The sequence below is a fragment of the Petaurus breviceps genome, unplaced genomic scaffold (genome assembly GCF_028583685.1).
Source record: "Petaurus breviceps papuanus isolate PSGF00001 unplaced genomic scaffold, PetGlider_PUasm1.0 90784, whole genome shotgun sequence".
Lineage (NCBI taxonomy): Eukaryota > Metazoa > Chordata > Mammalia > Diprotodontia > Petauridae > Petaurus > Petaurus breviceps.
In genome coordinates this window covers 9,973,067-9,985,443 of record NW_027187345.1, presented here as the reverse complement: position 1 = coordinate 9,985,443, position 12,377 = coordinate 9,973,067, and the positions used below count along the sequence as shown (strand labels likewise).

Below are 12,377 nucleotides of genomic sequence, written 5' to 3'. Positions count from 1 at the left end.
CATTCGCTATGTATGGCTGGATTAGTTCGACAAGTTAAAAATGATTGTATATCTCTCTATTTGAGGAAATTAAAAATATTTTTACCATTCATTGAGGACATGAGTCAAAGACTAGGGATTCAAATAGACATTAACAGTAAACAGGAGTAACTCAATAATTTTAGGTCCAGAAAAGAAATGTATAACCAGGTATAAGAATGTATAAGAAAGGTAATTATATTTTATGTATAAGAAAGGTAATTATATTTATGTATAAGAAAGGTAATTATATTTTATGATTTTTGCCTTCTAAACAAGGAGGCACTGCCAAGTGGAAAGTAAAGATTAAAAAGGTAAGCATCTAAACCAAAATAATATATGTCCTACCTAAAGAGGAGTCATATATTCCTTCCAGCTATAAAATTATTTTTTTAATTTATTTTATTCTGAACTTAAAAAATAAAACATGCATTTCTATAACAGTAGTATAGGGGGAAAAGATGACTGCACATGAAACTGCAAATCTATTATATACCACTTGCTATTCCTTTTAAATATATAATAAAGTGATTGTATGACTTTCTTGTTCTTCCTTCCCCCTCTCCTTGCCCTGCCCTAGAGATGGCTGCCATTTATTCACAACTGCCACATAGATACAACTTGAATAATTTGCTGGGTTTTTTTTTTTACTCATTAAATGTGTCCTTTTGGCAAAATTAGAATGCATTATTGGGAATATGGAGGAGACTTTTTGGTACGATGTAATCCTGTCCAGGTATGAGGAGTGACTCTGAGGTAATAAAATTGGTTTCTACAACTATACATGAAAACTAACCCCATTGTTTTATAGTTCTGTCATTTATGTATATTGTAGTTTGGGTTCTGAGTTCTTTCTTCAGACAAATGACCTGAAACTTTATTATTTGATGAAAATAGATTTTAAATTATGTCAGTGTCCATGGGGATAAAGACTGATACAATGGACAAAGAGATGACTTCAGAGTTGGATGACCTTCATTTGACTCTACAGCATAGCTGGCCTCAGTTTCCTCATCTGTAAACTAGAGTTGGATTAGATGACCTCCAAGGTCCCTTCTAACTCTAACTCTATGTTACGACTTTGAGAAGGTCTACTAGTAATAATAATAATTATAACACTAATAGCTGACATTAATGGATATTATGTCCTTTACATACATTACCTAATTTGGTCCTCACAACCTGCATACATTAGATGATACAAGAACTATTATTCTAGTTTTATTGATGCAGCCCAAAGAGATCAAGTGAAATGCCCAAGGTCATATTGCTTGAAATCATGATGCAAATCTAGGTCCTTCTATGCAAAGTTCACTGTAGTTTGCATTAATGCTACCTAATTTGTAATTAGGTTTCTGCTTTTATTATGGTTTCTTTCCTACTTTATAGCTACAGTTTTGTAGATCTAAATACATCAAAGAAGTAATAGTATAGCAATTTGTGTACTTAGGAGCATATTATATTTAAGGAGTAAATGTTCATAATAGCTATCTGATACTAATTTCCTGCTTTAATTGAATAATGAACACTTAAGAGTGTTTTATAATTAGCATCTCTTCTAAATTAAGAAACTACTATTAAAAGGTCAATAATATCTCTGTTCATTGGCAAAAGAAAATAGAGATTTGAAGCAATTATCTAAATAATTGTGGATTAAATTCTGTTACTGCAAGAATTTCTTGGTTAATTTGGAAGAAATTAAGTTTTTTTACCTATATTTTCTAAGAGTCTCAATTATTCATTTTTGATAAATAAATGGACACTTAATATCTAAGAATAAAGTGTTCCTACAAGTGGTGGCTCTATTATTGGCTTAACAGACAAAGATTTAATCAATTCTTTTATTCTTTGCATTAAGTAGTATTCAAAGTAGAAAAAGTTAATTCAGTTTACCTGTGTTAAGTGGCCCATTCAAAGAGAAGAGTTAGAGTTTCTTGGGATTATAAGCATTGTATTCATGTTCGTTCAATTAATACACCACCATATATCACAGGCCTGGAAAGTGGCCATTGCTTTGCATGAGCTTAGGCCATTAGCAAAAATATGCATGCCCTTTTCTAAGTCCAAAATAGCTTGACCTGCTCTTTTCATTCTGTTCAATTTTGAGCCCAGCTATTATCCCATAGCAATGCCTTGCCAAGACATACATTTATTTATCTATTTATACTAATGTCTAAAGACAGCTAGATGGCCCAGTACGTAGAGCACCAAGTGCTAGAGTCAGGAAGACCTGAGTTCAAATCCAGCCTTAGACATTTACTAACTGTGTGGACCAGGACAAATCCCTTAATCTCTGTCTGCCTCAGTTTCCTCAGCTATAAAATGGGGAGGATAATAGCACCTATCTGCCAGGTTTGTTGTTGAAAGAGATCCTATCTGCAAAACATTTTAACATAATGACTGGCACATAATAAAAGCTTACTAAAAGCTCATTCCCTTTCCTTCCTTTTCCCTTCCCTAATGGACTCACTCAATAGACTATCCACTTAACTTCATGTCACAATCTGGCCAAAAGTATTGTTCCACCATTTGGATTTTTTTCACCTTTGTGGAGTTAGGCCCATCTCTTTTGGGGAGGCATGGATTACATTGAAGTGGCCCTGTATTACTCCAGAGTGTGGTTATAATACAGAACATGATTAATTACCACATGAGTGATATAGATAATTTTGCCACAAATACTTCAAAGGACCAAGCAAATTTTTGTGCCACTGGTAAGTACCACCAATTGGGAAATGTATATGTTTAGTCACAGCAATATGGATAAAAGGCAAAATGTCATCCTTAACTAAGCATTCTGAGGAAAGAGAAATGTTAAGGGACCTTCCAACACATAAATATGCCATGTTTTCCATATTTTAGCCTCTGGCATTTCAACAGATCATAGATTCAGAGCTAAAAATGACTTTAAAAGTCATTGTTTTATAAATTGGGAAACTGGGGTCCAGAGAGTTTTTGTAATTTGCCCAACATCATGCAGTTGGCAGAGTGTAATTCAAAGCTAAATATTCCTTCAAAATTCAGCACAATTTCTAAGATGCCACTCTAAATCCCAAGTTCATTCATTATAAATTCAGTTAGTCATTTACTCAGAAACCACTAAGTATCTATTATGTTCATATGAAGTATATGCGTTCTATACAATAAAATGCTTAAAATTGAGGGAGATTACAAAATTTAGATAAAGAAGGAAACATATTTATTTAGCATCTATTATGTGCCAAGAACTCTACAAATACTATCTCATTTGATCCTTGTAACAGCCCTGGGAGGTTGGTGCTATTATTATCCCCATTTTACAGATGAGGAAACTGAGACAAATAGAGTTTAAGTAACTTGTCCAGGGTTACACAACTAGTAAATATCTGGGGTCAGATCTGAACTCAGGCCTTCCTGACTCCAGGCCCAGTACTCTCTCTATTGTATTATCTAGCTGTGAAGCATGACCCTGACCTCAAGGGGCTTATAGTTTACTAGGGAAATATGGCATATACACTGACTATGATAATACACAATATTACATGGTAAATACATTGAAAAGTTACCCCACCAAAATAAAAGTTTTGTAAGGGATTGGAATGGCAAGGTTATTGTCAAGGGAGTTGCCGATCATGGAAGTTTTCATGGAAACAATTCTTGACCTATACTTTAAAGCAGGGGTGGGGAAATTGCAGCCTCAAGGCCACATGTGACCTTCTAGGTCCTCAAGTGAAGCCCAAACTGTTGGATTCAGTCAGAGGGCCACACTTGAGGAGCTAGAGGGCCACATGTGACCTCAATGTCATGGGTTTCCCACCCCTGCTTTAAAGGATGAATAGGAATTCAATGAATAGAAGGAAGGAGAAAAGTCTAAACATTTGGCATGGCCAAATCAGTGCAAAAGAAAAATTATTCTGGCAGCAGTACAAAAAGCAAATTGGAGAAGGAAGAAAATGAACCCAGGAAGGAGAGTTATAAGGTCATCACAGTGGTCCAGGCAGGTGTAATGAGGGACAATATGAAGCTGGAGACAGAGTGAATAGGGAGGAAGAGTGATCCTTTGGATTAGAGCGAGGCAGCTGCTTCCTTCTATAAAATTTCCTCCATCCTGAGCTCTTAGCTTTGAAATAGATTATTTATTACCGAATGGAGGTTAGGGGATAGACAGAGTTTTATGAGAGGTATGGAAAGATTTAAGTCTGGTAATACACACTTTCCAATATAACTTCTTGGCCTACCAAAATCATAATCATTAAATCATGCATTTCTATATTGAATTCCTCTTTATTGAAGAACTCACAAAGAATTTCATCACCAGTGTAAAATTCTGAATAAGAATTATTAATATTTTTTCTATTTAATAATTATTAATAATTAAAACAATCAACTAATTGCAATTAAAAATATTAATATACATGAATTTAATTAATTTACTAATAAAAATTTTCATCTGTAGAAATATTTATATCCGTGTACACATACTTATATGTAAAGTGTAGATATATTTGAATATACATATGCTCATAATAAACACATGTTTATATTTATGATACATACCTATGTGAATTACATAATTACCTATGTGAAAAAAGAGAGAAATAATATATCCCTGTACATTTTTTTTTTTTGCTTCTTGGAGAGGGGGAAGGTAGGGCAATTGGGGTTAAATGACTTGCCCAAGGTCACACAGCTAGTTTTATGTTAAGTGTCTGAAGCCAGATTTGAACTCAGGTCCTCCTGACTCCATGGCCAGTGCTCTATTCACTGCACTACCTAGCCGTCCCTACATTTTTAACCTTTATAACATTTTCTCAGGTAATATAAATGGGCTCATCACTTTTGCTTCCTAGCTTACCTAGGCTATTACTGTGAATTTGAAGAAAATACAAAACCTATTATCAGTTTTTATTTACTATATTAATTCCTTTCTTTTTCTCTTCCCAGGTACTTCCTTTCCCGAGCCAAGTGGTATATAATAGAGTTGGAAAGTGTGGGAGCCGTACTGTAGTCTTACTTTTGAGGATCTTGTCAGAGAAACATGGATTCAATTTGGTTACATCAGACATTCATAACAAAACCAGACTGACCAAAAATGAACAAGTAAGTTGATCTTGTTCTTTTGTTAAATTCTGTTTTGTTTTATTTCATTGGTAAAATTGACATGTGTATTTACAGAACAGTTGACAACTTACCAGACGTGTATGGCCAAATTCTAATTTGTTCTTGTGTTTTTTTCTAGGGTATAAGGAAATAAAAATAAAGAATTCTATAGACTTTTTTTTTTTAAAGAAGAAGGTTTCCTTGAAGGATTCCTCCTTTAGATTCTGATTCAGGGCACTGTAGAATATGACAAAGTTTAGGTTTAAAAGACCTATATTCCAGTCCTGTCTCTAACATTTGCTTGATTGTGACCTTGGGAAAGTCTCATAACCTTTCAGGTTCCCAGTTTGGTCTATAAAACAAAGATAATTACACTTTCAACTCTAAGCTCACAGGGTTGTTAATAACAAAGCTCATATAAAGTGTTTTATTAACCATGAAGACCTATGAAAATGTGTGGTATTATTAATTAATTTATGAAAAATGAAAAGTCAATGAGTCAGTCAACAAATTTTTATTAAGTGCTTACTCTGTGTCAGGCACTGTATATAAATCACAGAAGATTATAGTGCTTGCTTATAGATGATATGGCATGATTATAGCAATCCCGGAACATTTTATTTCAATATCCTTCATTGGTTGTCTCTTACTAATTTGCCTTATCTCTACAGGTATGATGACAAGAGAAACCTCTCTTCCCCAGTATTCCTGGTTTTTTTCCCCGCTTTGGTCAAACATATACCTAGGTAAAAGGCACAACAAGCTTAGCCCTATTGTGTTCCATTACAAGACTACCGAGAGAGAAAGCTCATTGTACTTTAAAAAAATTGGCTTTTTGGTGTGTGACTGTTCAATGCAGGCACTCCTCACTACTACTGCCATTGATATTTATCTGATTGACCAAGCTAATCATACCGTCCGGATGGTGCAGCCAAGAAAGCACATTAGAGCTTTAGCCAACCAGACGGCCATGTACCCTGGGCATCTGAGCTCTCTCTGAATTTGTGGAGGGACTCAATCTGTCAACTGTCTTTCTTGAGTTCTTGCTGTAGATAAAACATCAGCTAGATGTTTTGAAGATTTTTTTAATGAGATATAAACACTATGATAGAATTGTATTTTTATAGGACTGCATTTTCTAACTCAACCCTTCAGAAGGTATTCCTTTCTCCTAGTGTACTTTGCTTGTTGTTGTTCAGTCATGCCCTACTCTTTGTAAGCCCATTTAGAGTTTTCTTCACAAAGATGCTAGAGAAGTTTGCCATTTCCTTCTCCAGCTCATTTTACAGATGAGGAACTGAGGCAAACAGGGTTAAGTGACTTGCCCAGGGTCACACAGCTAGTAAAGGTCTGAGTATGGATTTCAGCTCATGAAGAGAAGTCTTCCTAATTCCAAACCCAGTGCTGTATTCATTGTACCACCTAACTGCCTCCATTATGCTTTGGTAATTGGCATCAAATGAGCAGTGATAGCTGGATTATATGGTCTGTGTTCTGATCATCAGGGCATATTTCAGATCCAGATCAGAACCATGAATTTTGCATTCATTGCTACTTGGGGACCGACTTATGGACAAAAGTCATTTGGTTGGATTGTTATACTTCTGAGTTCAGTCAGGTGGATTCACCCTTAAGAAAATATAGTCATCAAGAGTATTTCTTATCAATGGTTGCATTTTGTCTCTTCCCAAGCTTAATGACTAAAATGCCTTTGAAAACATTCATGGAGGAGTCTTTGCCCATGATATGATATCCCTATTAAAAGCTAGCAAAATATTTACGTACCATATTTACACCTTAGACCAGGAAAGGAAAAGGAAAGACATTTTTTAATATTTAAGAAACATTTATTTCTAAAATAAATCATTTTACACAGGGATCTGTCAGGTTCTCTTTGACTATTTGACCTGGTAGATGAGGGGTAATGAGCTTATCCTGGTGACTCCATTTTAACAGCTTCAATTAAAGGCACTGTAAATACAGAGCATATGCTGTAGTTTATTTTATTGTTTCTCACAATTTCATTATGATTTGGTTCTAAAGCTTGAGGTTTATTTAATAGTCATGCTTTAGGCTCAGCAATATTCAGGAACTGCAGGGCAATTCATTATGCTTTGCAGTGGTCTGACCCTTTGTAAAACAGTGTCTGGTTGTAGCCTCCAAAGCCGAAAAGAGATGTCAAGAACATGGAGAGAGCAGCAAAGGTAATTAAAGGGTTGGAAAATGAGATGTCCGAGAAAAGTTAAAGGTCTAGAACAGAGAAAGCTGAGGGAAAACAAATAACAATTTCCAAGTATATCATGGTTTTGTGTTGTGTTTTTTTTTTCCACATAGACAGTGATGACCAGCTGTTCTCCATTTCCTCTGAGGACCAGGACCAAAGGAAGGGAAATAAAAACAAAATTAAATTGACAGTATGAGGGACTTAGCATGGATGGGAAGATTAACTTAAAACCAGGAGGATTATTAAATACTAGACAGGGCTAGGAAGGTGGTTTAAAAAAAAAACTGTAGGTTAGATTTTCATCTGTTTGAAATGTTTTAGTGTTGTCTATTTAGTGGCTGTGAAGATAGACAAAACATTCTCTTAAGGTTTTTTCCAGTCCTGTGATTTTGTGAATGTATACATATATGTGTGCACACATAGATATACACATGTGTTTATGTGTATGTATGAATGTATATACACACACATAGAAGGAGAGAGAGGAGAGAGGGAGGAGGGGGGAGAGAGAAAGAGAGAGAGTTAGTATATATAGATATACATACATGTGCCCAAATAACTCAAATGACTGATTTTGTGATCAATATAACTTGGCATTGGGGCGGCTAGGTAGCACAGCAAGTAAGAGCACCAGCTCCAGTGTCAGGATGACCTGGGGATCGAATCCGGGCTCAGACACTTAGCACCCACCCAGAAACACCTGGCCGTGTAACCTTGAGCAAGTTACTTAACCCCAATTGCTTAAAAATAAATATACATATATATATATATATATATATATATATAACTTGGCATACATTTTCTTACATATTTATTTTAAAATCCCTGTAAATTTCAAGACAAGTTATAAAAACTATAGGAGTTAACAATAAGGTAGAAAATATAAATACAAAATGTCAGCAGAAAAACAGAAAGACAAAGGTAGATGTTTCTAAATGGCAGATCAATGTGTGGTATTTTAGTGCAGTGACTGCTATTATGGGGGAAGAGAGGGGTGTAGAGAGTTGGAGAAGGTGACAAGAAGCCAAATGAAGTTTGAAATTATTGCAGGTTCTTGATAGAGATTTTCTTCATGGTCCTGCATGCATCTATTTCTTATAAACCCAAGGCAAAACCAAAAACAAGCAAAAAAAATGCAATTTTAACTGTAAGTGGCCAGAGGAAATTAATTTACTATTGAAATGTACACTGCTCCTGTTCATTTATTGAATGATTAGGATGGCTTTTTTTTTTTTACAGGGGTATTAAAGGTAGTATAACCAGAGTTCCTCCATAATTATTGGCAGATCTTCTCCCTAAAATGTTTTGAGTGAATGAATTAGCACTTTGAACGTGCAATATCATTTAGGCTCTTCGTTAAGGCAATATCAAGTTCAGTCCTCCATTACTCACTGGCAGACAACTACTCCTGATAGGAAAATGGTATTTCATTTTTAAAATATCTTTAATGGAACACTATACTAAAAAGATCATTAAAGGGGGAGGCAGGAGTAAAAGAGGTGAAATGTTAGCAGGATGGTAAAATTCCATTATTACTGACCTTAAAGGAACAGAAATAACCTTTAGAGTTCACTTTGTGGGAAACTGCATTAGCAGAGCAATATGGGCTATTCCTGGCCAAGCTATAGACCTGCACTGCATAGAATGCATATTCTATAATAGCAAAGTTCATTATGACATCATTTCAATATGAGAATTCGATATAACAACCTTCAGAAAAAAAAAATTTGATGAGTTTGAGGAAACTTAGAACAGTGGAAAGAATAATCTCTAAAGTCAGAACACCTGAGATAAAACCTTACCTCTGATACTTGGTTTTGTGCAACCTACTTAACTTTCCTTGAGTTCAGTTTCCTCCTTCGTAAAATGATGAGATTTTACTGGATAGCCTGTGAAGTTCCTTCTAGGTCTAGATCAGGGATGGGGAACCTGCAGCCTCAAGGCCTTGAGGTCCTTGGGTGCAGCCTTTTGAATGAGTCCAAGTTTTACAGAACAAATCCTTTTATTAAGGAGATTTGTTCTATGAAGTTTGGATTCAGTCAAAGGGCCGCACCTGAGGGCCTAGAGGACCACATGTGGCTTCGAGTCCTCAGGTTCCCCACCCTGGTCTAGATCTAGAATCATGGGAAAACATATAGACCTTTTTCAAGACATAATTCCTGGTTAACAAGAATGTACATAAAAGAGTTGAAGTCTTCCTTTCAGTGTAATGCTATATGCCCAACAGTAATCCAGGGGACTAATGGTGAAACATGATACCTGGCATCATGACAGAGAGGTAAAAAACTCAGCGAAGAATGAGACTTTTTTTTTTTCTGAATATAGCCACTGCAGAAATTTGTTTTGCTTAGCTCTGACATTTGCAATAGGGGTTTTGTTTTTTCTTTCATTCTCAGTTGGGGTTAAGGTGTTGATGTAGGAGGGAGAGAAGGTAGATTTTTGCTGATTGAAAAATTAGATTTCAAATTAATACTGTAAATAGAATAAAGGTGAAGTGGCATGACGTATATTGCAGGTTATTTCATTTCTAGAGCCAGTGATTTAAGCTAAAACGTCAATGACTAACTGCTTGACTTTTTTCTCTGTGTTCATGTGAGTGGGAATCTTAAACTGAAATCACTATTTGTTGAAGCATCCGAGGTTATTATTCCACCAGAAATTTGAATTTAGTTCTGTTATAATTCAGCAACTGTTGAAGCTATCCCAAATATATAAATTATCCAAAGGGTAGGAATTGAGGATCTTTTAACATAAATTCTAAGTTGAATTTGTTTTCCAATGATCCCCAAATTAGATTTTTTCATACTACTCTCCGCCAGTGCTTTGCATTCTGATGGAGAACTGCTATGTCTGTGAGATATGACAATCAAGTAAAAAAAAACTTTTAAAAAGAAATTGATCAGGCATATATATCCATATCATAAAATGTTGGATTAGAAGGTGGCACAGTTAATAGAGCACCAGCCCTAGAGTCAGGAGGACCTGAGTTCAGATCTGGCCTCAGACACTTAACACACAAAAAAACTAGCCATGTGATCTTGGGCAAGTCACTTAACCCCAATTGCCCTACCTTCCCCCCTCCAAAAAGCAAAAAAAAAAAAAAAAAAAACCAACTTGAAAGTTCACCCAGAAGCAGTGTGGTCTAGGAGAAATGGTGGATTTGTGAGCAGATAACTGGATTTGAACCCAGCTCTATTACTGACTACCTTTGGAATCTTAGATGAGTTGCTTCCTCATTCTAAGCCTTAGTTTCTTCATCTATAAAACAGGAGAATTGGACTAAAATCATCTCTAAGGTCTCTTCCTTGAAATCCCCTAACATTCTAGTGTAAGAACATTAACAATGCAGAAATTCATCTTATATTCCTAACAGCAGGCATTTATTAAACATTTATTATGTGCCAGGTATTCTGCTAAGCACTGGGAATGAAGCAACAATAACAATCCAGAAATACGGATGGAGAGAAATGCAGGCATGAGGCTAGTTAGTGAAAGGCACAAAATTGAAAGGTGGAGTGTAACATGTGAGAAACAGCAAGGAAACCAGTGTTGCTGGAGGGAACCAGCGATGATACAGGAAAGACCTCTAAAGACCAAATAGAGGCAAGGGTAAAGTAATGCTACAAACCTTTATTAAGTACTTACTACATGTCAGACACTGTCCTAAGCCCTAGGGATATAAACACACATAAAAAGGTAATCCTTACACTCTCGGAAATTGCAGTCTAATAGGAGAAGATAATGCAAAAAATGAAACAGCAAAGAGAAGAGGTAGGAGTAGAGGTAGGGGATGGTGCTGGGGCATGCTTCCTCCCCAGGAGGAACTCATCAGTGGGAGAAGGAGGCTGGTATAGCAGAGAAATGTTACAGGGAGAGAAGGCCATACAGTCTGATGGATATTTCAATGACTGCAGGTAAGGCGTGGTGTTAAAATCCAGAATGTCATCAGCACGACCATGAGGTGAAGGAGTATAATTCTACATGAAAGATAGACTATTCTAGCTAGTAGCCCAATTTGACTGAAATAGAGAGTGTGTGGATAGGAAGTAATATGAAATATTTAGAAAGTTAAGTGTGAGACGTATTGTGGCAGACTTTAAATGCCAGAGTTGTACATTTTTTTAGATTTTTTATTGTGGTGGCAAATAGGAAGCAGGGGAGTGATATGGTCAAGTCTGTGTCTTAAAAATATTAAAAAATGTTAACTGTGTAAAAATTGAATTATGAAGAAGAGAAAATGGAAACAAAAGACCAATTGGGAAGTAGTTAAAATCATCCAAGTAAGATGTGATTCAGAAGGGTATGGATGGGAGAACTATTATAGAGGTAAAATCAGTACAAATTGGCAACTGATTAGATGAACATAGTAGGATGATACAGGAAAGAGTCAAGGATGATAGTGAGGTTGTAAACTTGGTTAAGTGGAAGAAAAGTAGCATCCTTGAGGAAAAAACCAGGAAGATTTAAAGGAAGGAAGATAATGAGTTATTTTGGACATGTTCAGTTTGAGATGTCAATGGATATATCCAGCAGGTAATTGGCAATACAGGATGCTAATTCAGGATAAAGAGTAAGACTAGAAATACAGATTTAGGAGTAATTTGAGTACAGATGATAGTTGGAACTAACTAGAATAATGAGATTTTCCAGAGAGTGAGTGTGTGTGTGGAGAGAAGGAAAGAGAGCCCAGGATAAAGCTGTGGGGAACACTCATAGTTAATGAGCAGAACATTAGTGATGATCCAGGAAAGGAGAACAAGAAGACCAGTAAGATAGGTAAGAGAAAAACAAAGGGAAAAGAGGTATGAACTCTCAGGGAGGAGAGTCTATCCAAGAAGAGAGTTAGCAGTAGTAAAAGCAGTTAAGAGGTGATTGGTAACTCAAAAGACACAGAGACAGAAACTTAATGTCATGAGGTTGTGAAACAGATTTCAAGAAGTATATGTGTGTGTATGCACAGATACACATATATACATATGCATATATACATACACATGTGTATATGCATATATGTATCTTTTGATTTGTTTTTCCAATTTCTCTTCTCTTCATAGAC

General features: G+C 35.8%; 1 protein-coding gene across 1 annotated transcript in view; it reads left to right on the top strand.

Annotated features, from left to right (window-relative positions):
• The window catches only part of UST (uronyl 2-sulfotransferase), a 400,212-nt gene that overhangs the window by 224,300 nt on the left and 163,535 nt on the right, over window positions 1-12,377 (top strand). Inside the window, exon 3 of the mRNA XM_069069738.1 lies at window positions 4,942-5,097. Coding sequence (XP_068925839.1) covers window positions 4,942-5,097 — 156 coding nt within the window. The remainder of the gene's footprint in view (window positions 1-4,941; window positions 5,098-12,377) is intronic.